The 24,712-nt window shown below is 40.5% G+C and overlaps 1 protein-coding gene across 2 annotated transcripts in view; it reads right to left on the bottom strand.

Annotated features, from left to right (window-relative positions):
- Positions 1-24,712, bottom strand: part of C5H11orf49 (chromosome 5 C11orf49 homolog) — a 79,158-nt gene that overhangs the window by 4,415 nt on the left and 50,031 nt on the right. For both annotated transcript variants that reach the window (XM_015629797.3, XM_015629798.3), the window contains exons 4-7: positions 9,820-9,904; positions 4,758-4,843; positions 2,131-2,326; positions 674-783 (exon numbers count right to left, since the gene is read on the bottom strand). In XM_015629797.3, the coding sequence (XP_015485283.1) occupies positions 674-783; positions 2,131-2,326; positions 4,758-4,843; positions 9,820-9,904 (477 nt within the window). The remainder of the gene's footprint in view (positions 1-673; positions 784-2,130; positions 2,327-4,757; positions 4,844-9,819; positions 9,905-24,712) is intronic.

Here is a 24,712-nt window from a genome sequence, read left to right on the forward strand (position 1 = left end):
GCTCCTGCCATTTAAATTTATCTCCTGGATCCAGTCTTGATTTCTGTTCTTCTTTGTGGGAGGAGGAAGAGCACAAGCAAGGCATATGGGAGAAATATGAAACTGTGAGTGAATTATAGATGGATTACATACTGTCCTTTGCCAATGTAACACTGCTTCCTTGTTCCAAACCAGCACAACAGAAACAAGCAGTGAGATGCTGGTTGGTAATCCCTGTGGTTCCCACAGCACCATGCTACAGATTTTTGTAGCAGTTTGTGTTTTCAGCAGGCCATAGATAGCTTCTAGCAAGATTTTGCTGCCTTGAGGGAAAATGAAGACGAGCTGGGAAAGACTGAGATTTTAACCTTTGAGCCAAGGAAATAGCAGTTTTCCATTAGGTGTGCCTTCTTGTCTTATAGATGAGAGCAACCGTTTAAAATCTGTGGGAGCACAAAGGGCTAAAATATAGGATGGCACCTCAACTCAGTAATCCTTGAGGAAGCTCCACAGCTTCAGGCAGACAGTAAGGCACATGTTATATTTTTTAAGTTAATCCATCAACAAAAAGATGAAAAACTTCCCCTCACTCTCTTCCTGACAGTGTAAAATATGGGTTATAATTACAAAAGAAATTCCACAGAAATACAGAATGACTGGAAATCTAGAGCTATATCATTTAGAGAGGTCTTACCTAGGGCTCGATTGATGCCCTGATCCTTTGCAAGAGCCATAAGGAATCCATAGAAGGTCATTCTCTGCACACTACTCAGCATTTCCTTCACAAGAGCAGAAGGTGGGCAGCTAGGAAAAGAGAGACTGAGATAATTTTGTTTTCTAAATTATAATCTCTTCTTTTTCTCAGACCCAGCTCAAAATCGAGAAATAAACCCTTTACCTAGTCTAACACTGTGAGGCTGCCTTGACTCAGTTTAAAATGCTGTTATCACACTATTATCAATGATAGTCATCCAAGGGGCAAGAAAACCTCTCCAATGATAGCCTAAATATGTCAGAGAACACTATTTAGGTGAGGACTAAATTAGCATATCCCCTTCTCCTACACTCACCTTCACCCCTGGTCCTGAGTTCTAAGCAGTATTTTCATGGTGATTCTTGCTCTTGACCAATACTCCTTGAAGGATTTCATGCAAAATCAAGCTGTCTTATAAAGAGGAAGTGTTGAACAGTCAGTGGTGTGGTGGCACCCCTGGGAGATGTGGGGGTGAACTGGTTACTCAGGCAGAAGTGGTTACCAAAGCCTGACTGAGTACTGAGCTACTGCATGAAAGGCTGGGAATTGCTCCCCTCATAGTGCTGTGCAAAGCACAACACACCTACCAGATGGGCCCACAGTACTCTTCCCTGAAGAATCTGAAGTTCTCAGGACATACAAGGAATGTATGTCCTTTTTTTTTGTTGTTTGTAAGATCAAAACAACCCATCAACTCCATACTTAGGTATCTATAGAACTGGACAGCAGTTCAGCAATAATTTTGTGGATCACAAATCTGGATTTGGAAACCTAAAGTATAAATCAGGTGGAACTTGTTGTGAGTTATTTTGTGTTTCTAGACCATGACCTTCTAGGAGGGCGTATTCTCACAACCTGCAAGAAACTATGATGAAAGTGTCTGTCAAAGCTATACAATAAGGTCTGGTGTTGCTCCATCCTCTGCTGAAGTACAGCTAGTCTTGTACCTGGCATCTGTAGCTGGAGACCTGCTCCAACACAGGCTCAGGTACAGACTAACAGTGTGAACTCACCTATGTACTAAGGCTTCATACTCCATCCACCCAGTGGGCTCTTGGAACTCCCAAGAACCCAACTGCACTTGTTTATCCCCCCTAGCTAACTCATAATGGATCTCTTCTTGATGAAAGTGTCAATTCAGAAGTGAGATGGAGAGCAGAGATCCAAATCCATCTATTACTTCAAGAATCAGTTCAAACCCCATGTTTCTCTGGTCCATGAAATTCTCTCATTTGGCTAAAGCTGTTCAGCTATGATGTTTTCCTTCATACTTCCTCAGTGAGAGCCATGTGGGAATATCAGCTTGTTCAAAGCCCTCTCTTTCTTAACAGCTCCAACCTTACAAAGGTTCTCCACAGACAGGGACTTCAAATTTGTATTTTAGACTCCATTCGTACCTGTACTTTGATCTGTCACACAAGGACTCCAGGCACTGGTAGAAGAGAGATGCCTCTACTCCTTCAAGTGGATTGCAGTCACTTGGAGGTTGGCGTTGCCGATGTTGTCCAGAGGATGATGTTGGCACAATCACAGTATTTGGATTCTTACCAGCCAGCAGGTCTTGATAAATGGCAGCCACACTTTCCAGGAACTCTAAAAGAATAGAAATAAATTGAAAACTCAGGGCTGTAAACAGCAAAGCAACCTCCTGACTTACCAGACTGTGGCTTAAACTGTTGTTCTGTGTTGTACATAGCACTAACAGGAAATAAGCACAACTCTACAGTATCCTGCATGTTCAGAACAGATATTATGCACACCCATACAGCCATTTCCATAGAAATTGCTGTCTTCTTATTATTAGGATGATTATGAGAGGTCACTCACTCTGTTGAGAAGATTAATCTCAAGGGAAAAAAGGCTAGCTAGCACACTGATGAAACAGTGAGTGTGAAAGCTAATGTCAAACACAAAACTAGTTTGTGAAGTCTAAAATATTTTCCTTCTCCACCTCTTGCCACTGTTAAGACCTCGTCCAAGCTGGGAGCAAACTATATTGAATTGCAACAGGAGGAAAGGAAGCATATTAGTTAGGGCTCCAGGCAGGATCCCAGCTTGCCTCCGTGCTGCTCCAAAGTAAATATAACACAGGATTGAGAAGAAGGGCCAGGGCAGGTCAGGGCTGGAGTTGGCAGAAAGCCTCTCCCCAGGCTCCTCGTACTACCCACTGTTTACTGCAGGAGTCTAATTTTAAACAAGTTTGTTTATGGATGTGGTCAGCAGTTTACAAATCCAGATTCCATTTGGAGTGGTTTGCATGTGTGTGGGTTGGTGGGAGAGTGTATGACAGGCTGCGTGTGTGCACTGTGCCTGGGTGAACAGGACAGGGATGGGATCTTTGAGTGTGTGTACACAAGAATGAGCTTGCCAGGACTCCAGTGGCATTTAAGTTCCGAGTGAATGGAAGTGCAATGCTGTGCGTGAGGTGGGTGGAGAGGAAAGTCAAGATGTCAGCAGGCCCTGAGGCTGTGCTGAGGTTCTGCAGCTCCATGGAAATATTTGTTTTATCAGAGAAAACTTTCCAAACACATTTTCTGTCCCTGACTAAAGGCATTGCAAGCCTGGTTCTGCCCAACTCAAAATCACCATTTAGAACTGTTTTTTATAATGAGTTGTCATGGATAAAGTGATATGCACAGTAGAGTTACAAGGGACGTATATACAGAGAACTATTGAGAAAAAGAGATTTTTATATTAGGGATAGCAGAGGACTCCGAACTGCTATAAAGATGGGAACTCACAGGTTGGATCAGATCAGAAGGCCACCCAGGTTTACTCTCTGACCACAGACTATGCTCACAACAGCTTCTAGCCAGTGTTTCTGAGTACGTAAACCTAGCCCATTCCGCCTGGTCGAGGCCAATTGTGAGCAACGTCCATCAGAGGGAGCCATTTCAGTGTGAGTGGACAGAAATCCAGGACCTTTATGTTAGAAATTGCTGTGTGTCAGGAGATGAGAAAGTGCCATGCTAGCCAGTGCTTGGGAGCATATCTAATGCTTCCCTCTTTTTGTCCTGAATGAGATTCTCGTTCCTCAGTCACAATTTAGAGGGGCTAGGGTGGCAGGACGATATATTTTAAAGCAGTCTTCCCATCCAGGACAAACACCTTAATGCTCATCCAAGTTTCTCCACCTTGTTTCCTGAAGTTTAAAAATACCTGGGGATTTTCCAGATGTGTATGTGTGGGTGAGCACGAGAAAATACACACACACACACGCCAATATTATTTGATTTGTACTTTTCCTGCCAAGAATTTTAGAAGTATCCTATCTAGTTAAAACTCAGACTGGGGAAGTGGGATTGAATACAATAAATGACCAACAATATGAAGATTGTTCACATGGATTATCTGTTCCTTTTGCTTTCCAACTAGAGGCTCTCTAATCAAACAAAAGAGGTGGTTCTTCACCGGACAGGTGTCAAACCTGAACAATTCTTCACCAAAAGGTGTGGAGGTTACAAGTTTATATGATTTCAAGGGGAGACCGAAAAAGTTCTTGGGAGTGGAGTGCACTGAGGGTTCCTAAACGCATGGAAATAATACCCAGTTCAGAAACTCTCTGAGCTGAAACCACCTCATAGTGGAGCAAATATTAAGGGGAAGAATTATATAGATTTGTCTAGTTGCTTTTCCCTTAAAGGCACCAGCTGGGGGGCTTTTCCTATCCTTTTTCCAGCAGGAATGAATAATTTCCTTAAAGAAAGGGAAGAAATGTTCCTAGTGAAAGCTAATTGTTAGGTGTTAACATAGTCTAGATAAAGCTGGAAATTCATGTCTCAAGACCAAGACAAATAAACACATCAGACATAGCAGTTGTGGATATGTCCTTATTCACAATAATTTGGAATCTCCTCATTAAGTCTCCTAATCTCTTCACATCTGTGATGTTTTTCATCAGTAGAGTCCATTAGCTATATATTTTCTGTGAAAAAACATATCATCTCAAAAAAGTGCAAAGATTGGGAAGCTGTAAAATTGTAATTCTACAAGTGGGAGAAGTCAACAGCTTCCTGGCATTTACCTGAATAGTAGAACTGGATCTGGAAAGCAAAGAGGAAATCAGAAAAAGACATCAGGCAATCCATTGCATCATCCATCAGCACAATCCTATGATAAGATGAGAGAAACATTTTAGCATCTACAAAAAAACTAAAGTCTGTAACCAGGAACCCCAGAGCTTTAGAAAGTGCAGCCAAGGAACTGTGTGCAGCTGAGGATTGCTAGTGACCCAGTACAAGAAGTTAGGAGAGAGAAATGGGAACACCCACTGCTGCATGGATGTGGATGCCCTAATATCAAATGAAGGCAGTTTAAGAACCTGAAGCAAGCCGAAGATCCTGAATGTCAATCACACACTTCAGCTACAGTGTGAACAGAGCACTGCGACATTCAAAGCCCAGTGGACAAGATGGTACAAAACACTGGTACATAAATATGCAGGGCTAGTTCATATGGTTATATAGAATTGTAGAATACCCTGAGCTGGAAGGGATCCACAAGGATCAATGAAGTCCAGATTCTGACTAAATGTGACTACAGACAGGACAGGTACACAAGTAGTAAACTCGTATAAGCAGAACGAGACTCATGCTACTCCTCTGTATATCAGAATTCATCAAACTGGGACATTTTTCAGATTCATAAATGTCTCAACAGTTGCAATTCACCATGTGTACTCAAACAAACTTGACTACAGAGGAAATAACATTGCACCAAAAATCAACTTCCTAACTGCACTCTCTGAATATCCTATCCTCCCTTCCTGATAAAAGAATTGGTCTTTTTTCATATTAGGTTTATTATTTGACTATCAAGTCAACTGTCACAGCAACTGAAGACTTCTTGGGCCAGGGACAGTCTTCTTTGTCCCTGCTAAGTCATAGGTGCATGTAGGGAGCTACACACATCCTTACTTTGAAGCCTATTTCTTGAATATGGAAAATACCAGCCACAGGCCATAAAGATGAAATGTAAATGACAGCAAAGTCCAACTCTTCCTTTCAGAAAAAAAACTTGTTGCTTTCAGGGCAAAAATGAAAATTAAAACAAAAACAATGCTCTGGTCACTGCCACCACTACCTAAGGATAAAAAGGTCAGTCTCTGAATGAGTGGGGTAAATCAAACTCATCTAATCAATGACGACTTAGTCTGTAAAACAAAAGAAAATACTCCACTTGGACAGGGAAAAAGCCTGGAGTATTCAGGCAATGCTAAAGAAATGCAATTGGTATTTCTTTTCAGCTGCATGTAGGTCTACTGAATCGGCACAGTCAGCATCTGGCATACTGTGCTATATGAGGACTGTCAGTTCATTACAGCCAAAGTATGGGTCATCCAGTAGGACCCTTTTGGACACAGGGCCAGATGCAATCTGCACACCAACTCCTGCAGCATCAATTGTCTAAACACACTGCTGGGGAAACACTGTTCTGTCTCATGTAAAAGACTCCAGGGAGCTGTGTGGGAGGCTGACCTAGAAGAACATAGGATCTTGCAAGACTTCCCTGCCACTCAGACCAGTTCTGTTCACTGTGGCAAAATCAAACATGTAGAGCAGCTTGAATTAATTATCTCAAAGAAGAAAGACTGGGGCTAAGAGGGTCCCCAGGAGAAAAGCCAGTATTTAAAACAAAACCCTTTGAAGATGTCAAAGTGCTTCTGATTTATTTATTACATTCCAGAAGCCTCCTCTCCTCCTGTATAAAGAAGCAGTAGCTTCAGTTCTTAATTCTCACTAATAAGCATGCTACTGAGATTGTCAGTGGCCACATCAAGGAAATGGCTTTGAAGCTGGCAGGCAGAGCATCTTCATCTCTCAGGCAATACTGTTCAGCCACTGGCATTTCCAGCCGCTGTTTAAGCACTGGAAATGTGATTGGCCACATCACTGATGAGCTGCACTCCCTCCTTTGAAATGATGGTCTGTCTCCCAGACACCCTCAAAGCACCAAAGCTTTCTTCTCAAAAATGCAGGAGAACAACAGTGGAGAGTGGTTTTACATATTTGTTATGCAGAGAGACAATATTACATCACCTTCATAACAAGAAACTCATTTCACTTGTTAAATTTAAAACTCTGGTCAATGGCAGTGCTCTGCAGCACCAAGTTCCAGTCTCTTACTTAGAGGAGAGCATGAGGAAGTATGCAGAAGTATGAGAATTTGCTGGACAATTTTTGCTGTTAAAGACAGGAAGAAGCCTCTGAGGAAGCCTGTACAGCACATATGTGACGGAGGAGCATCTAAATAGAAGCAGGTGCACTCTGGTGCTGGGTTACTGACTCTGCTTGGCCCAGGGGTTTGCACACCGGAAATGTTGAGAAGTCTTTAAATCCATACAATCATTTATGAGGAGATTGACTGCAGCTGGCAATTCCCCCACATGACCAGCTGACTAAGCACTCAAGGAAGCAGAGAGAGCATCATATGCAACATATCTGCACCTCTTCCTTGAAATATCTGGCAAGGAGAAAAACCTAGCTATGGACTGTAACCTAGACAGCAGGACCAAAACTGAGGAAAAAATCTGAAAGTCTGAACTGCAGCTCAAAAGAGTTCATCAGGTATCTCATATTTCAAGGGATTTTTTTTTTTTTCTTGTCCAAATTAGACTTTAAACCCTGAGGCCACAGATGTATTAAAAAAGTTAGTAGCTGGCACTCAGTGAATAATGAAAATCAAGGAGGAACTTTGGAAAGGACTGAAGAAAAATGCCTACACTTGAGGCATTCTGGTAGAGGGTATAGTGGTCTTACAGGGTTCAAGTGGGTTTGGTTGGCAGGAAAGCCTAACTGTTGTGCCAATGGGGAAACTTTATGGTCTCCTGATTGTGGTTAAAATCTCAGAAATCCAGACTAGACAGGATGTTCCCAGGACAAACTCTAGACAAGGCAAATTGAAAGGACTTTTACCATTTTCTGTTACCATTAAAGGCTGACACAATCTGTCTTAAAGCCAGGCTGGCTCAAATGAGCTTTCAGAGACTTGGTTTATTTACTGAGACATGGAGGCAAAAATAAGCAAAATGTACAAAACAGTCTGCTCTCTTAGGCAGTCTTTTAACAACAGGGTTACTGAATTGCAAGCCCCAGTTCCATTAGACCTGATCAGTGCAACATGAGCTCACACACCAAATAAAAGAGCATAGGAGCTGTGAACTACTTGGCTGTAGCTACTCAGATGTGGGCAGTGAGTTCCTTGTGTTTCTCTTACAATAGAAAAATCAGTACTCAGGTACAGATCTTAAAACCATGGCATCAAACCAGAAAAAAATCCTTCATATTCTGTCCTGCATTTTCAAGATTCAGAAAGCCAAGAGGGGTCTCTAAAGATCAAAGGTATCTCTGTAGATTAAAGTATTTAACCTGCTAATGGCTATAACCATTAGAATAAAAACCATTATAACCATTAGCATAAAAACCAAAAAAACTATCCAAGAAATCTCACAGACATAGATATCCTAGTTCATTTTTTTGGCTATGACTTCTGCATTTGTGTAGCGTGCCAAGAACAGGAGAGTTCTCTGATGTCATGTGAATAAAACCTATATTGTTGTTGTCTCTGTTCTTATGTTCTGACGTATTCTGATCTTAGCCTTATTGTTTTTTATCAGAGCATAGCAACAGCTCCTGGATGAGTGGACTGCACGGTGCTGTGAGATCATCTCAGTCATGCAGCACAGAGGCTACAGCTATGACTTCCCTCTTCCCAACAGCACCAATACAGGTCCGGGCTGTATCACTGAATGCTGCTGCTACTTTATTTCATTCACCCTCTCTGCTACTTTATTTCTTTCCTTGCCAAAGAAAATTAGCAACAGAACTATTGGGTGTGTGCAGATTGAAGAAGGAACAATGTCTCTAGGTTTGCATGTGACCCCATGTTTTGCAAAGACTAGGTCAACTGGTGCTGTAAGAAAGTCTGCAGAGCTCACCTTTCTAACAGGCAGAAACCAAGGAGGACAATGGACAGTGTAGACCAGAAAAAGGACAAGATAGTGGGCAACAGTTGTAAGCAAAGACAAAAATGGTTTAGAAATATGACAAGTTTTATTAAAATTGTTCAAATAGATCAGCTTGTTACAGAGCTAGCAATGTGCAAGTAAATCTCTAGCCAGCCAAAAGTAGGAATGAGGTCACCCCCACCTGAGCCTCTGACAGAGATCTCATATCTCTCCAACACCTGCTCCCAAAGCCAGCTTGTCTGTCTCTATGGCACATGCACAACAGTACTGCAGGCCCCTGAATGGGGCCTCTAGTTTACAGCAGCCTTGTGGACTAAATTCCTGGACACAAACATCACAACATGTGTAGATACGCTGAAGTCTCCTTCATTGTATGCACCATCACAAATTCCTGCTCAGTTCAGCTGGAGCCCTATGAAATACACACCAGCACATGGGACTGGTGCTTGTGTACCTCCATGAAAGGAAGCAGATTTCTGCTATAGGACTAGCATTCTTAGTCTGACACTGGGGGCCATGCAACTGAACAGATGTGTGTACCTTATTACATTTTCAGTATCAGATAGTTAATAATCAGCTGGCTGGACTGGAATCAGTAAGCACAATCAGTCAAATACTCCGTATCACATTATCAACGCCCTGAGCCAACTATCTGCTTTTTGCCGTGTCTAGATTAAAATAAAATTTCAAACAGATTAGCTGCCATGCTCTTACCAAACATACTTTAAAACACTGGCAACCCTTCAGAGGTTAGTGTGTTTAAATGTGATCAACCATAGAAGCTGGGGCAAGGGGGAACACATTTTAGAATGGTAAACAGTATTTGAAATCAAGTTTAAAAATCATGTCAGTTAAAAACATATTGGCTAACATTCTTTTATCTGTAACTCATCTGAACATAGAGCCAACAGCAGCATTCTGCATTGATATTTCAGTCTTTGTATATCTTAAATACATACTCTTTCACACTGCTAGAGAAACACCCTGTTCTTAACCTCAAAAGATGGTGTCTCTTTTCCCCAAAACCTTAAAAGTTGAAGGTCCCTGTTCATACCTTTACCTAGGTAAAGATCATGCATGTAGGTCTAATCTTGCCTTTAAAGAGAGAATGAGGACCCACCTTGCTGCTTTCTGAGTGAGTTCCATTGGGAAGTCAGGGCAGAGCAACTGCAGCAGGCAGTGGTATTCCTGTGCTGTCAGCAAATCTGCAGGAAAAGAGAGGTGAGAACATTGTCATTCTTTTATAGGCTGTTCCCTCCCCTTGCTTCCTCTCTAGGAAAAAAGCCTCATATTCCCTTGACTCCCAATTCAAGTAGTCTGAGTATTAAAGACAATATAACTGTTCCCTAGACTTTCAGAGATGGGCTCTTCAGATGGAGTTCCCAGCACCGTCTGAAAGAGGCCTGATAAAGGGGAAATCCTATTAAACAGGTCTTGCAGAGAAACTGGTAACAGGTAGTGATTCAGTGTGAAAAAGGGGTAACCAAAACAGGGCAGTTTCAAGTGAGAACACAGTTTGGTTTGACTTGAATATAACCATTTGGAAAAAGGAATAATTTCAAAGTTGCTTAAATTTGCTGAAATTCACTGGCATGGTGACATTCCCCACAATACACTTGAAAATCATCCACAGAACATCTGGCAGCAGTAACAAAGGCAAACAAGGTTTTTGGGTTGTGTATGGAAGGCTACAGAGTATAAACCACAGACGTTATTACTTTGGCATTCAGTAAGGCAGCTGGATGGTCTCTTTTGGAATAATGTGTACAAATCTGGTCACTGTATTATAGGAAGCACAGAACAAAGTTCCAAAAAACACAAGGAAACCAATCAAATGATTCATGTTTTAGAGAGCAGCTTTGTGAAAGACTGGTCAAGAAGGAACATTGTGGCTCAGGAGAGGGAGTCTAAAAGAAGTGACTCTTAGGGAAGCTTATAGGATCCCAAGGGAATGGAAACATCCTGATGTTAAAAAGCCCTACATGATTGTATGTTCACAGTCCAAAAGGCTGTGGACTGGAGTTAAGAAGAAGACTAGCTGAACAGCAGCAATTTTGCAGTACTTCTATATACAGAAGAATGCAAAGTATGGAAGAAAGAGCCAGAGGTGGAAGCAGAGCCAAGCAGTAGTCAGGGAGGGGATCACAAGGGCACTGGCAGTGGGACTGAGGTACAGAGCATAAGTTCTTTTGCCACAAACACATTAGTCTTCATTAGGCTCTCATCCATATAATTAACCTTGTTTCAGATGACAGCCACAACTTAGAATCACAGAATCATTAAGGTCCAACCATTAGCCAACACTGCCAAGTCCACCATTGAACCACATCCCTAAGCATCACATCTACATGTTTTTTGAACACTTCCAAGGATGGCGATTCCATCACTTTCCAGGGCAGGGTGGGGCATTCCAATGCTTAACCACACTTTCAGTGAAGAAATTTTTTCTAATAGCCAATCTAAACTTTCCCTGGTGCAACTGGAAGCCATTTTCTCTAACCTTGTTACTTGGGAGGAAAGACTGACCCCCATCTCTCTATCTCTTTTCAGATAAATAGAGATAGAGAGCAGTAAGGTTTCCCTTACACCTCTTTTTCTCCAGGCTAAACAACACCAGCTCCCTCAGCCATTTCTCCCAAGACTTGTACTCCAGACCTTTCACCAGCTCCACTGCCCTTCTCTGGATGTGCTCCAGCACCTCAATGTCTTTCTTGCATTGACGGGCTCAAAACTGGATGCAGGGTTCAAGGCGTGGCCTCACCAGTGCTGAGTACAGGGGGACAATCACTGCCCTAGTCCTGCTGGCCACACTACTGCTGATAGAGGCCAGGCCGTTGCCCTTCTTGGCTACTTGGGCTGCCATTCAGAAAAACCTCAACAGGTTGAAGAGATGGGCAGAGAGGAAACAACTGAAATTTAACAAAGGCAAGTGTAGGGTCCTGCACCTGGAAAAGAACAGCCCCAAGCATCAGCATAAGCTGGGGGCTGATCTGCTGGAAAGCAACTCTGTGGAGAAGGACCTGGGGGTACTGATGGACAACAAGCTGCCTCTGAACCAGCAGTGCCTTTGTGGGCAAGAAGGCCAATGGTATCCTGGGGTGCACTAGGAAGAGCATTGAGAGCAGGTCCAGGCAGATGACCCTGCCCCTCTACTCAGTCATTGTGAGGCCACATCAGGAGCACTGTGTCCAGTTCTGGGATCTTCAGGACAAGAGAGACATGGAGCTCCTGGAGCAGGTCCAGTGGAGGGTTACCAAGATTATTAAGGGTCTGGAGAATCTCTCTTGTAAGCACAGGCTGAGTGACTTGGGCCTGTTCACCTTGAGAAGAAAAAACTGAGAAGGGACATCATCTCTATATGATAGACATAGTCATCAATGTCTATCAGTATCTGAAGGGAGGGTGCCAAGAGGATGGAGCCAGGCTCTTCTTGATGGTGCCAAGCAGTAGGATAAGAAGCAATAGGCGGGAACACATACACAGGAATTTCCACATGGATATGAGGAAGAACTTTACTGTGGGAATGACCATGCTGCAGGTTGTCCAACAGGGTTGTGGAGTCTCTCTCACTGGAGATACTCAAGAACCATCTGGATGCAATCCTGTGTCATGTGCTCTAGGATGATCTTGCTTGAGCAGGAAGGTTGGACCAAATGACCCACTGTGGCCAGTGACCCATTCTGTGATTTTCCACAGGCCCAGCACAGGAAACAGGTTACATGAAAACATAGAACTTTGGCATATAAAAGCTCTTGTTGAAACAGACACTTTCTCTTAATTGAACAGGTAGTATGGACCTCTTACTCTTCAAGGATTCTAAATCTAGCTTTGAATAATGCTGGGCAATAAATTTCTGATCTTTGCCAAAAGGTCTAGATGTTGGTCTGAAGGAATCACACCGGCTGGAAACTTTATGCAATACTCAATTGACAGATTTTTTATTTGCTTAAATTAAAATTCCTATTTATGCATCCTTACACCTCTTGCTTGTTATTATTTTTTCTTTCATTTGTCACCAGACCATTATAATTACGCTTTCTTCATACTGTATCTTATTCAATCCACTTAACAGATAACTACATTTATCTAAAGTTAAATCTGTTTACCTTACCCTCTACTTCTTTCCCTTCTTAGCCCAGTTATATCTGTTCCTCTGCTTTGATCCCCTTTAGATTTTCACAGTGTGGTGTCCAGCAGTATACGAAGCATCCTTCACACATTCAGAACAGACTCTAGGAGGATAATCTGCCTGCTTTAATCAGCTAAGGCCCATTTCATTAATTTTGGTTTTTAGTCTCCTCTTTTCTCCTGGCAGGTGAAGGTGTTTGAGGCCAGTTTTTTTTTGAAGGATGAGGTCTCCAAAGAAAGTTGCACTTTTTTCTCAGTCCCTGTCTGATTGATAGACAAAAGCAGCTTGAGAAGGTAACTGGGTTCTAAGAGAGCATTAATTTTGAGACATAAATAGAGATCTCTCACTTGGCAGAAATAACATCATTCAAAAACTTATTATAATTTATGCTGTCTTTTTCTTCGGTCTCTTCTTACCAAATCACAGCATCATTCTTACTCCTCTACCATAAAACAAAAAACAATATAGAATAAAAACAGAAGTCTGCTCAGAAAGAATTTGAGAAAGGGTGGCAGAAAGCCTCTCCAAACCAGCACATTAGAGAATAAAGTTTGTTGTCAATAAAAGCGGAATTAATTACAGTTTCAATCCTTGGGCAAATGGTCCATTTAGACTAGAAACTGCCCATAAAGCTGAAGAGGTACAAAGAAGTTCCTCCTCTAAAGAAACCCTTTGTTTCTAATGCCTGGGGAAATGGCACCAAATTATTCACTGAAGTACACAGGCAGACTTTTTTAGGCTGTAACACAACTCAGCCTGTAGACACCCCAGGCGTCTGACCAACAAATCATACCAATTTTTCAGGCTATAGGTGGGTACCTTTTACACAGGAAGTGGGATCACCACAGACCTTAGGAGGTGTCTTCAGTTTGCTGTGATCACTGTTTTCCTATCCCCTACAGCAAGGTCAGTGAAGACCATGCAGAAAATTACATTTGCCCATGTACCACATTGTCTGCCAAGAGCTGCTTGGAATAAACAAAGGCAGTTTTGGTGCATGACCACGTTGCTCCTTCCTGTCTCCAGGCCACAGCTGAGTAAATAGAGTTCAATGTTGCATGATGAAGAAAGAACGAAAAGAAGGAAGGTATCAGTCAGAATGAGTGAAAACTGGAATCCACAACTGCTACTTTGGTTGCTACCACAAATTACTGCATCTCAAGTTCCAGTAACAAATGAAGCAAATCATGGAGTGTTTAAATCTGACCCCACAGCACAGGGCAATGAGATATACACATTCTATGGTGTCCAGTGGAACAAACTTGCTCATAACCAAATGCTCAAGGATGGAGATTGCAGTCTTCGTGTTAATCATGTTCATTTACAGCTGAACTAACACTTCGCTCTTCTACCAAAAAAGAACTAATAACAAATTCCAAAGTCACTTTAAAACAACAGCTCACTAAGAAGGAGCTTAACAGGAAGTACTTTGACCATTCAGCATAATTTTTGCTCTACTAGACTTCAAATTCTTGCCTAGCTTGTACTGCTACTGAGACCATGACACTAGCAAAATCCTAACCCTTTCCTAGAGATTGGATTGTCCTCTGAGTAGTTTATGGTCTTCTAGTGCCTGAGGAAGATTGTTTCTCATGTTTCAGAGGTACAGTGGAGAAAGAATTTTGTCTATGTGGTACAGTCTTAGAAGGTACCATTTCTGGACAAAAATGGCCTGCCTTGAGAAACATGGAGGCAGCTGCTTTGTGCTTTTTAATATGTGCTTTAAAGCACATATTAAAGCTGTTTCTGGTTTGTATGTGGCTAACAGATGGCGCACAATCTGGAGTGATGCAAACTCTAGGAATACTAAATGATGTGTTAATGCTGCTGTCAGTGTTGTTCATGAAGTGTAGACACACCTGAATTATCTTAAAACCAGTTATCTTTCATAGTGACAGCAGCCTAGACATAGAAGCCTGGAGCTCAGTGAAGGCTGTAAAATCTACCCAGGAAGCCAATAAATATTTAGGACTTAGCCTGAATTGCAGTCATTGCTGCTGTATCTAGGCTGCTTTCAGCACAAGAAGTAGCTATCTACAACATTGTCACAACATTGTGACAGCTATAAAATGCCCAAAGCAGTAGGAGAATATTTACTGCAGCTGGTGTATGAAATCTGCCCCAAAAAGTCACATTATTAGCTTCCCAGAAACACAAGGATTGCCTTGATGAATATACATTAAAAGTTCCCTATTTCCATAATTTTTTATGTACAACCAGTATCCAAGCAGACTGGAGCCCTGAGCAATGTATCTGTCCCCTCTGAATTATGGTAGGACACACAATTTCCACAGGTTGTTTTTCTATCGCAGTCATGAAGTCATTCAAGAGTCATAAAGGCATAGAGCTGTAAATTAGTCTCCTTCAAATATAACAGAGAACAGCCTATTTTTAATTATTTTTTTTTTTAAGTGTTGGAAGAGTCTTTGTTGGCCTTCAGTTTTTTAGTGTTTCTGGTGTAAGTACCACATATTTAGGACTCTCTTCATATCCATGAAGGATTGCAACCTTGTAGAAAACAACAAAAAAACCAACCCCTCCCCAAAATAACAGACTACATCTTCTCATGCTGTCTACAGGAATGACAGTTTTACAAAAAAATTAACATAAACATGAGTATTGATAATATTGCAACTTAGTAAGTATCATCTGGCTAGTAGGCTAAACCCTGCACATGCCTTGTTCACCTACAGGATACCTATGGCCTAACTTCCTCCATACATCTATTGCTAATAACAATCAGAAACCCAAGAATTCTAGGGAAATTAATACATGGACAGGACTGAGCATGCTCATGTCAGACATGTACAGCAGAATTCATTTTGCTCTTGAAGTGAACACACAGCTTCTACAATCATTAAATTATAGTGCAGAGAGTGTAGGAAAATCAGAAGAAAACAGAGAGACCCACTTGTTACTTCTGAGCAATAGGAAAATGCTCTAAAAGCCTAAGATTGATGTCCGGTTAGATAAAAAACAACTTAATTTTTTAAAGGAAGATTTTCTAGTGAATAGTTTAAAGAGGATATTGGTAAAATCTGTATCATGGATCAACATAAGAACCTGTTCTTTACATGGAGTCTTGGGCATAAGTAGCTTTAAATACTGCGGCTTTGTACCAAGGTCTGGCTCAATCTCTTTATATACTAGCATATATAATTTCTATATTTTATACATTTTCTAAATTAATAGCTTGTATTTTTCTTATTTTAATAACTGGATGCATTAACTCTGTCTTCCTGATGATGAGTTCACCATGCACCTAAGCCAATTTAAACTTTTACTCCTGCTGAAAGGGACAGGTTGAGTCCTTTTTTCTCCTTTCCCATCACTTGCTGGTGACCACATGGTTCTGAACCACCCCTTACGCCAGCTCTGGCACTCAGCAGGCTTCTTGCTGAGAAACTTGCACAGGCTCTCAGAAATATGTGATGAAAGCTCATGCAAAGCAAGCTGTGGAAGAGCACAACCAGGTGCAGGGAAGAGGGAAGGAGGTGGATAAGGACAGCAGATTCACCCCTCCTCAGCAGAGAAAAACTGTTAGATAGCCTGAAGTAGTTCCCTGCTTAAAACATTTTAATCCTTAGAGTCCAGGATGTATGCAAGGCAATGTCATAGGATTAGTGACCCTCCTAGGATTCAGCTTTACCTGCTGCACTTGCACCCTGCCTGCTGCGATAGTTTGTGAACACTCTGGTATCAGACACATTTAAGATAGAACTTTTGGCATCCTTACTATCCAAGCAGGCAGATGAATTCAGGTTACTCACAGACCTACTCTTTCCACTGATACTGTTTAGGTTCTACCAGATGGGATCCCAGGACATCCTCAGGAGGACTCCAGAAGCCTTTGTGTCTGACATGACACGACAGCAAAAGCAGACAGAGTAACTCAAGAATGCACAGAATTACTATAGTTTGACTCAGATAGAAAAGTATTTTCAGCAACTGGCTGCACCCTGGATTGCCCCTCCTAACCTGTGAGAATATGAGCAAATTCCTGCCAGACATAAGGGAAGGGTGCTGCTCCAGGTGAGCCATCTTCACAAACAAGATGTTTTGCACTCTACAAAAGGATCATGGCTGCAAACAGCAGACTTAGGCGACTCCTGTTGACAGTAGATAAAAGAGCCAGTTTATGATATGAAAAAACAAAGAGTGAAAGAGATTTAGTGAGATTTGCCTGGAACAATCTATGTCCGACTCAGGATGAATATAGTGGAGAGCTAAGCAGACTGACCTAAAAAGATTTGTTGGGGGAGTGCTGCAAGAGAGAGCAAGGAGAGAGGATTAGCACTGTGATAGAGCAGAAAGTTAGTTTTGAAGTACTCGGGTAAGAAGGAAAAGATTCAGCTGCAGCTGATATGAAGAATTAACTCATTTGTTCTGGAGGTAGCCTGACAGTTCATATAAACTGGGTAAGGCTTGTAGCACCCTACTTTGAGCAAGCTAAAGGTTTTTAAGAGTTAGATCTTCTAGATGGTGTGATTGTTTTCCTGCACTTTGATCCTGAGCCCTTTTATCAATAAACCAGTCGCCAGATTAACAAACACAGAAAATGAATTTACACAGAACTTCTCAAATTCTATCCCCAGAATACAGATTCTTTCTGTTTATACAAATGTTAATCATCCTCTAGTCTCTTTCAAATGCCCCATAATTACCCTTTAGTATGAAGTGTTTCATGTGGCAGCATTACTTCAGCGTTGAGTGAATGTTACTCAGGGCACCATGAACTCTGCCAAAGGTACAGGCCAAGGCTATCATTTGGCATGCTTATGTGGCTAACATGGCACATCCACAAACTGAAAAATTCGAACTTTCATTAGAAACATAAAGTTTTCAGCTCTCATGGTTGTAAAGAAAACATTCCAATATTGGAAGAGTTTAAGTGATGCAGTTTAAGTGATGCAGTACGATATTCCTGAATCCACAGAAGATCTGAAACATGATTGAAGTTTGATCTTTTCCCTTTAGGAACCCAAACACTATACCTAATACAACACTAAAGACAATGTTAACTCTTTAATTTCTTGTTTTAAGTCTAGAATGTGACTTCGAATGTAGTTTGGGCTTAAAGAATTCAAAGTTCCTAAAGTGCAAAACCAGCAAACAATAAGAAAGGAGAAGCAGCCCACAACTTCTGGCAATATTTCCAGAAGCAGAAAAAGAAGATAGAAGATGACAAACAAAAGAGTCTGGTTTAAATTTTCCAGTACATAGTTGACTACAGGAACCAGATGGTGACTTAAATGGACACCCAATTTTCTCCATGCAACATTCTTTAACATTTATAAAGATAAATCTATGCATATTCTAAAGCACATATAATCCTAAAGATATGCTCAGCTCATTGAGCATGATCTCTAAGGACATTTAGCTTTCTCTAAAGGACACAGGAATAGTTTTGTAGACTAAAGTATAAGAATGTATGACTACCCATCATGTTTCAGAAGCATAGCAAACCCAGATCAAAACAAAGCAAGACAGATAAGTGGCTTTTAAGATAGATAAACTAGAAATAAGGTACCGTTTCAGAGTGAAAGTAATTTATAACTGAAACACCTTAACATTTGACATTTTTTGTATTTTTTCCTTTCACTATAATTTTACTAAAGACATAACTAGCAGATCTCCCCAACTATAGGTGATTTAGCCTGCTTTTATCTTGTTCAATAGTTGACTTTTCCTCGCTTTGAGAAGTTTTCAGTCACTCGTGTAGAAAATAATCAATCCAATGCCAGAGCTAATTGGTCTTGTAAACAATAAGGAGAAAACATTCCTGTTGAAGTTCTGACCATCTGGGGGGCAGACTGCTCAACCACTTGAAACAGGACCCACAGCACTCTTAATAGTGAAGTACAGGAAAGCCAGCAACACTTCACTGAAGGGGACCATCAACATTTCCCCAGGCTCTCAAACAGCAGCCGTAATCTTTAGACAAGATGTGGATCAGCCTCTACTCAAGAAAACAAGTTGTCATTAAGCTTAAGATCTTCAAAACAACTGAAGAATTCATGGCTACACATCACGAGATGGGCAGAGTAAATGGGCAGGTGGTATGCAGCTGTATTTCATTCAATGCAGGACCTTACATACAACCCCTCCTCCCTCAGATATGTACTAGGACTAGTAACAATATGGCCAGTCTTCAATTAGTGTTTGGTATTTCCTTTCTGCTCTGGGAGCCCCAAGAAATACAGTTAGCTGGCAGCTCATCGGTGTCATGCACACAGGGTCAGGGAGCAGAAGAAAGCTATGACATTAACCTAAAACAAAAAGGAGGTAGAGGACAAGGAGGACACATAATGAACTGTGGAAATGCTGCAAATTGCTGTAGCAATGTAAGATCAATGATTTCCTTGATTTCCAGTTTCTTTCTAGAAAACTTTTCCAGCAAACACCAGTGAAAGGTTCCAATGAACCAGTTCTGGCAGAATCAGGTATTTTCAAATACGTGTTCATATCACACAAGGTGACATGTAAAAGCATGAGGTGCAACAGTCAACAATTTTCTCAGAACAATGAATAAAAACCAGGAATGTTTTGGACTTTCCTCTTTTAGTGCCTTATTTGGAAGAAGCATTCAAAGAACAGTGCAGCTGCTACAAGCACCCAATGGAAGAGAGACAAATCATTTCAGCATAATTTATATCATGACTAGGGACAGCCTTGTGTGTGTCTCTTCCTGACCCTGCTCGTATCAGCTCTTCACTAATCCACTGCAAAGTTTTGAACAGTTAACTGCACCTTCACCAACAGCTGTCATCACAGCAGGCACTCGGATACTGCTTCTCTGAAACACATCCATCATGAGCCCAGGCATGAAGGAGACAAGTTCAAGCATGTGAAGAATGGAGAATTCCACATGCCACCAAGAGTGACACCAGTATGCAATTACACAAAGCAGTCAATTCATTGTGGTTGAAACTCAAGAAGCTGGTTGTGATCCACAAAGCACTGAAGGATCTAGAACACCTTTCTCTGTGCACTTGTGTTCACCTGGAACCATTTGGCTACTTGACATAAATATGCATCTTCCAAGAACTGAAAGCCACCAGCAGACCTGGCCATTCTTTCACTTTACTGCCCAGTGTATTCAGAAGAGGTTTACACACTGGCTATGCAGTATAATCCCAAGTACCCAGACTGTGGGCTAGTTTTCTCCAATTTTCTTTCACAAATTACAATGCCCAAAAAAACAGTCTGAAAGGAAAGGGTGTTGTTTTTAGGAGCCTCCGAGTCAACAGTTAAAGTCTCTATTCATAAAAATAAATATGGTATCTGGACCTATGCTTGGGCAGTGTTGTTCAGTCATGTAAAATGCTGTTAAACACACCAATATTGAGTCTCTTTCATGAGTGTGAAAACTAAAAAAGAAAATGAACCTCAAAGAGAGCAAATCTATAAAACAACTGGCTGGAGAAAGGTAATCTGGTTAATGACAAAGCTGAAGAAGTCATCATTAGTTATTTAGAAGGAAATGCAGTGGAGCATGTAAGCTTCACAGAGAATGCTTGGAGCCCATTACAATATCAATGAGCTAGATTAATGATTGTAAATGACCACCACTACAGAACTGGTCTGAATACAGAACAGAATGAATGCACTAAGAGAAACCTGAAACAACAAGGCATCCAACTGCCCCTTTTAAGGGTATGCTTTTGGCTAAGGTTCTGTAATGTCCCTTGATTTTAACTCTTAAAATACTCTAGTGAGCTACATGTCAAAAAAATATTTTTTTTCTAAGATTGAAATGAGAGAGAAAGAATGATAGCTTTCTCTGCATTTCTCATGGAGAAATAAATATTTAATAAGAATTTAACATAGATATTAATATATAAAAAAATGAAACAAAGCCTTTTCTTTTTTTTTTTTTATGGTTTCTTTAAGAAAGTACTAAACTTTTCCATTAATCTTGAAAGTTTTATGGACATCATGCACCTTTGTCAAAGTTTAACTTAAATGCCACCTATTTCACAGCTAAATAAACTTCCATGGACCATCTACCATGAGCCACAAGTTAAGAACATTTTGATGGAAGAAAGTTCAGGCAAATGTCCTAAATATTCAAGCATTATGCCCTAACACTGATGCTATGCATTTATTATGGTAATCAGAGGAGCAAAAGAAACTAGACAAAAGAGCAAGTTGTTGCAGAAATAGAAAAGGACACTTTCTTCTTGTTGCACAGTTCTTTCTAGAGGGGAATAAAAGGCCATCTACTGGAAGACAAGAGTAGAGAGGAATTTATACCGTAATCCTGGCTTGTTGAAACTGAAAACAGAATTCAGTTGTGTAATCTTTCTCAGCCTCATAACAAGGTCAGGCTCTTCAAGATCTTCGTAAGGATCTTTATAGCAGGAGCAATAAAAAGAAATATCACTTAACTGATTAGTTGTGGGATGATAGCTTAGTACAATGAGTGAATTATTTTTACTAGGTATGATATGCAAGTGATATCTCCTAAAGGAAGCATGATCAGTTTTCTGTAGAATCCTGGATGGATTGCTGCTGTGATGCAGGCTACTGAGAAGACGACAACAACAACAACAACAACAAAAAAACCCAAAAAAACAACAAAACCACAAAAAAAACCAAAAAAACCCCCCAAAAAGCCACAAAACACCATCTCTAAAAGATGTAGGAATGTCCTTAGTTGGAACAGAAGATGGCAGGAGCACTAAAAACCTACAGTTACTGCTGACTAACCCTTTAATAGCAACAGTCAGTGAGATGGGCCATCCACAGTGAGTAACACCGTATTAACCTCTACCAGCAGCTGGGCCCTCAGCTACATTGCTCTAACAGAACTGTACTCTTTGTGGTTTCACTTACATTTTTTCATCTCCCATGCAACAATATCCTGACTGTTCAGAAAAAAAACCATCATGGAAATGCAAGTATGGTAAATCCTCAGAGGAGGAGTAAGATGAAAGCTGCTCTTTAAGCATCTCCAGCCATTGAAGACTTAGAACACACATGTTCCTTTTATTTCCTGCAACATTTGCCCTTTTTTTTCCCATTCGATGTTAAGACTTATGGAGCAAGTCTGAAAATCAGATGGTGCAAATCCTACAGCAATATAGCTGTAAGAAGTACTTAAATGTAATGTATTTCAGCATGTGTTCTTGACTCAAAGGAAACGTGCTGCATCTTTCAAAGCAAAGCTTTAAAGCTGTGGTCCTATTTGCTCCCTGTGATTAGAAATACTTCTTAATACTGCCCTGATGGGGAAAAAAATTGCTTCCTGGTGTTTCTGGCAAAAGAACTCTATCTCAATTCACTGCATCAGATGTAGCTGTATTTTAGTAGTACTTTATGAGAAGTGGATGGTAAAAAAGGGGATTCTATATGAATGTATTAATTCATACTCCTCTCACTTTCACGCCACATTTAAAGGTAGCATCCATCCTTTCAGTTGTCTTTCACATGAGTTATCTTCTGTCTGGATCTGTTTCAGGCTTTGCTGTGCCAAGTCCCCACCTACATGCAGTACTAAGGCCTCCAAAACTAGTAGTTCTAGCTCTTAAGAGATTCAAGATTAAATTAAATTATTAACACATTGGGGATCCAAAAGGAAAGCAAAAAATATCCCATCTCTAAGAATCCTCAGAGATGTTCAGAAGACAAATGCAAGAGACAGTTTCTCAGTTATTATAAAAGTACAGAAAATGACTGGAGAACATGGGTCTGTGAGTCAAAACAAGACTTAACTGACCCTGGAATTTGAAACAGGAAGAATAGGGGCCTTTAGGAGTCATGCTTGTGGGCAACAAACAATGTACAAGTTCAAGGTTTCTAAATTATGTCCAATAAATGGGATATGTTTGTAAAGTCACTTTGCATGACATGTTTATCAAGGGGAAAAACAAATCTTCTCACTATTTACTTTTGTGCTTTCCTTTCAGGAGGATGTTTTCTGGAGTTTGGTAAAGAACAAACAGATGAGTGCTACAAAGGGAAATAGACTGAGAGTCTTTATGTGTACATCTCATTTTCACTTGCAGCTTTGTATACACAGCTGTGACCAGAATCGACTTTTGCTGAATGAAGGACACACAGTTCTGCAGCCACTGCCACAGCAAAAGGAAGATGATCATTACTTGCTTTGCAGTTAAGGTCTGAAATTTAAAAAAAATCAGTGAATTATTTGGAAATTCAATTAGCTTTTCTTCTGATTTCCTTTTCTTTTTGAACTGCTGTCTGTATCACTCTAAAGTCTTTCCATGAATACAGTGTAGATCTGAAAGCTTTCAGAGCTAGGCAGATTAGATTCTAATTTCAATGTCTAAGTAAAAATATTAACTATTCTAGATGTTAAAAGTAAGCACTGAAAATGCTTTCTATTATACTTATTAAGAAAAAAAAGAAAACCATAAAACTGCTACAAGTGTCTTGTATAGCAGGAATATGTGGAGATGCAGGAGTGAATTTGTTGCTGCACTAATGTGCCTTCAGATGCAAAATAAGAATAGGGACAGAAGGGTTTTGATTAGATAATATAACATATTCTTCTTCTTTTCAGTATTTCTGCTTTTCTTTTAGTATTTCTACATGTGAATAGTACTGGTCACAACACAAGATTAATGATAGTGACATATCACCAGACAGCCATATCTGACTCAAAAATGTCCAAAAACTATATGGGAAAAAAATTGAATTAAGGAGTAAATTCAAGCAGGCAAAATAGTATCTAGAATGTTTAAGCAGGAAGACAAAATGTATTTATGATTTTCTCAAAAAAATGATGATGTTCACCTCAGTGATTGTCATATTTGTCACAGATGAAACACATAGCTGCACACAGAATGTTTGGGATCCACTTACATTTTCTCCCCTGCCTAGGAACACAGGAGAAGAACACAGTGGTCTAATTATTCATGTTTAGGCATTTTATAACAAGTTAAAAGTTGATATGTAATATTATAAAGAGAGATCTGTAATTCTTTTACGAACTTGGCTATCATGGCCTACAAGCATTAATGGGAATAGAAAACATGGCATGAATGAACAGTCTAGAGAATTGAAAAGTTATGAAAAGACCAAAATTTATACTGTCCTCAGAAATCTGGTATAGCAGTTACAAGATACTAGTACATTTTCATGTTTCAGGTAGAAAAGCCACATTACTTTTCTAAGCAGAGATTGTAAACAAACAAACCAAACCCTAAAAAACAAAGTACTGGCACTCTCAATTCCCCAAAATAGTGGAGATCCCTAGGAGAAAGAAAATGGTTACCTGACAGGGAAAACCAAGTGATCTGTGATACAAATACAAACTAACATAGAGAGAAGTGAAATAAGAAAGTGGCTGGAGAAATTCTACATGATCCTCAGGTGGAAGATGACAGCGTACCTTATAAACAGGCTTACATAACGTTTGCTTTCAACACTTTTCTCTAAGGAGACTTAGAGAACCTAGCACTATTATCTCAGAGAGAACGTGCATTTCAGTCCCACCAACTAGAGGATTCTAATTTAGGAAAAGGGACTGCAGAACCAGGAACACATCAGACAGTAAGAAAAATTGTAATTACTTCATCCTGCATCAGGTCTGATACTGAAGAATACCTCATATTAGACAAGGAAAGGTCAGAGGTTCAGCCAGTCTGGTAACTGTGACACTGCTTATTTACCACTGTGCACCCAGCCTTACCAGTGTGCCACCCACAGCAGAAGTCTTGCCATTTCATAAGATGAGGAATATAAGTGCTTTCTTGCTCAGAACATTAGCTAGAACTGAAGTTGAACAATAAGGCAAAGAAACTTGTTTCTTCCTGTTTACCTAAGACAGGCACAATCACCTTCTCTACTCTTAAATCATGTACCCCAGACTTTTCACTTTGAAAGCAGAAGGCCTTGGGTCAGGAGAGACTCTGCT

Source organism: Parus major, chromosome 5, assembly GCF_001522545.3.
Source record: "Parus major isolate Abel chromosome 5, Parus_major1.1, whole genome shotgun sequence".
Lineage (NCBI taxonomy): Eukaryota > Metazoa > Chordata > Aves > Passeriformes > Paridae > Parus > Parus major.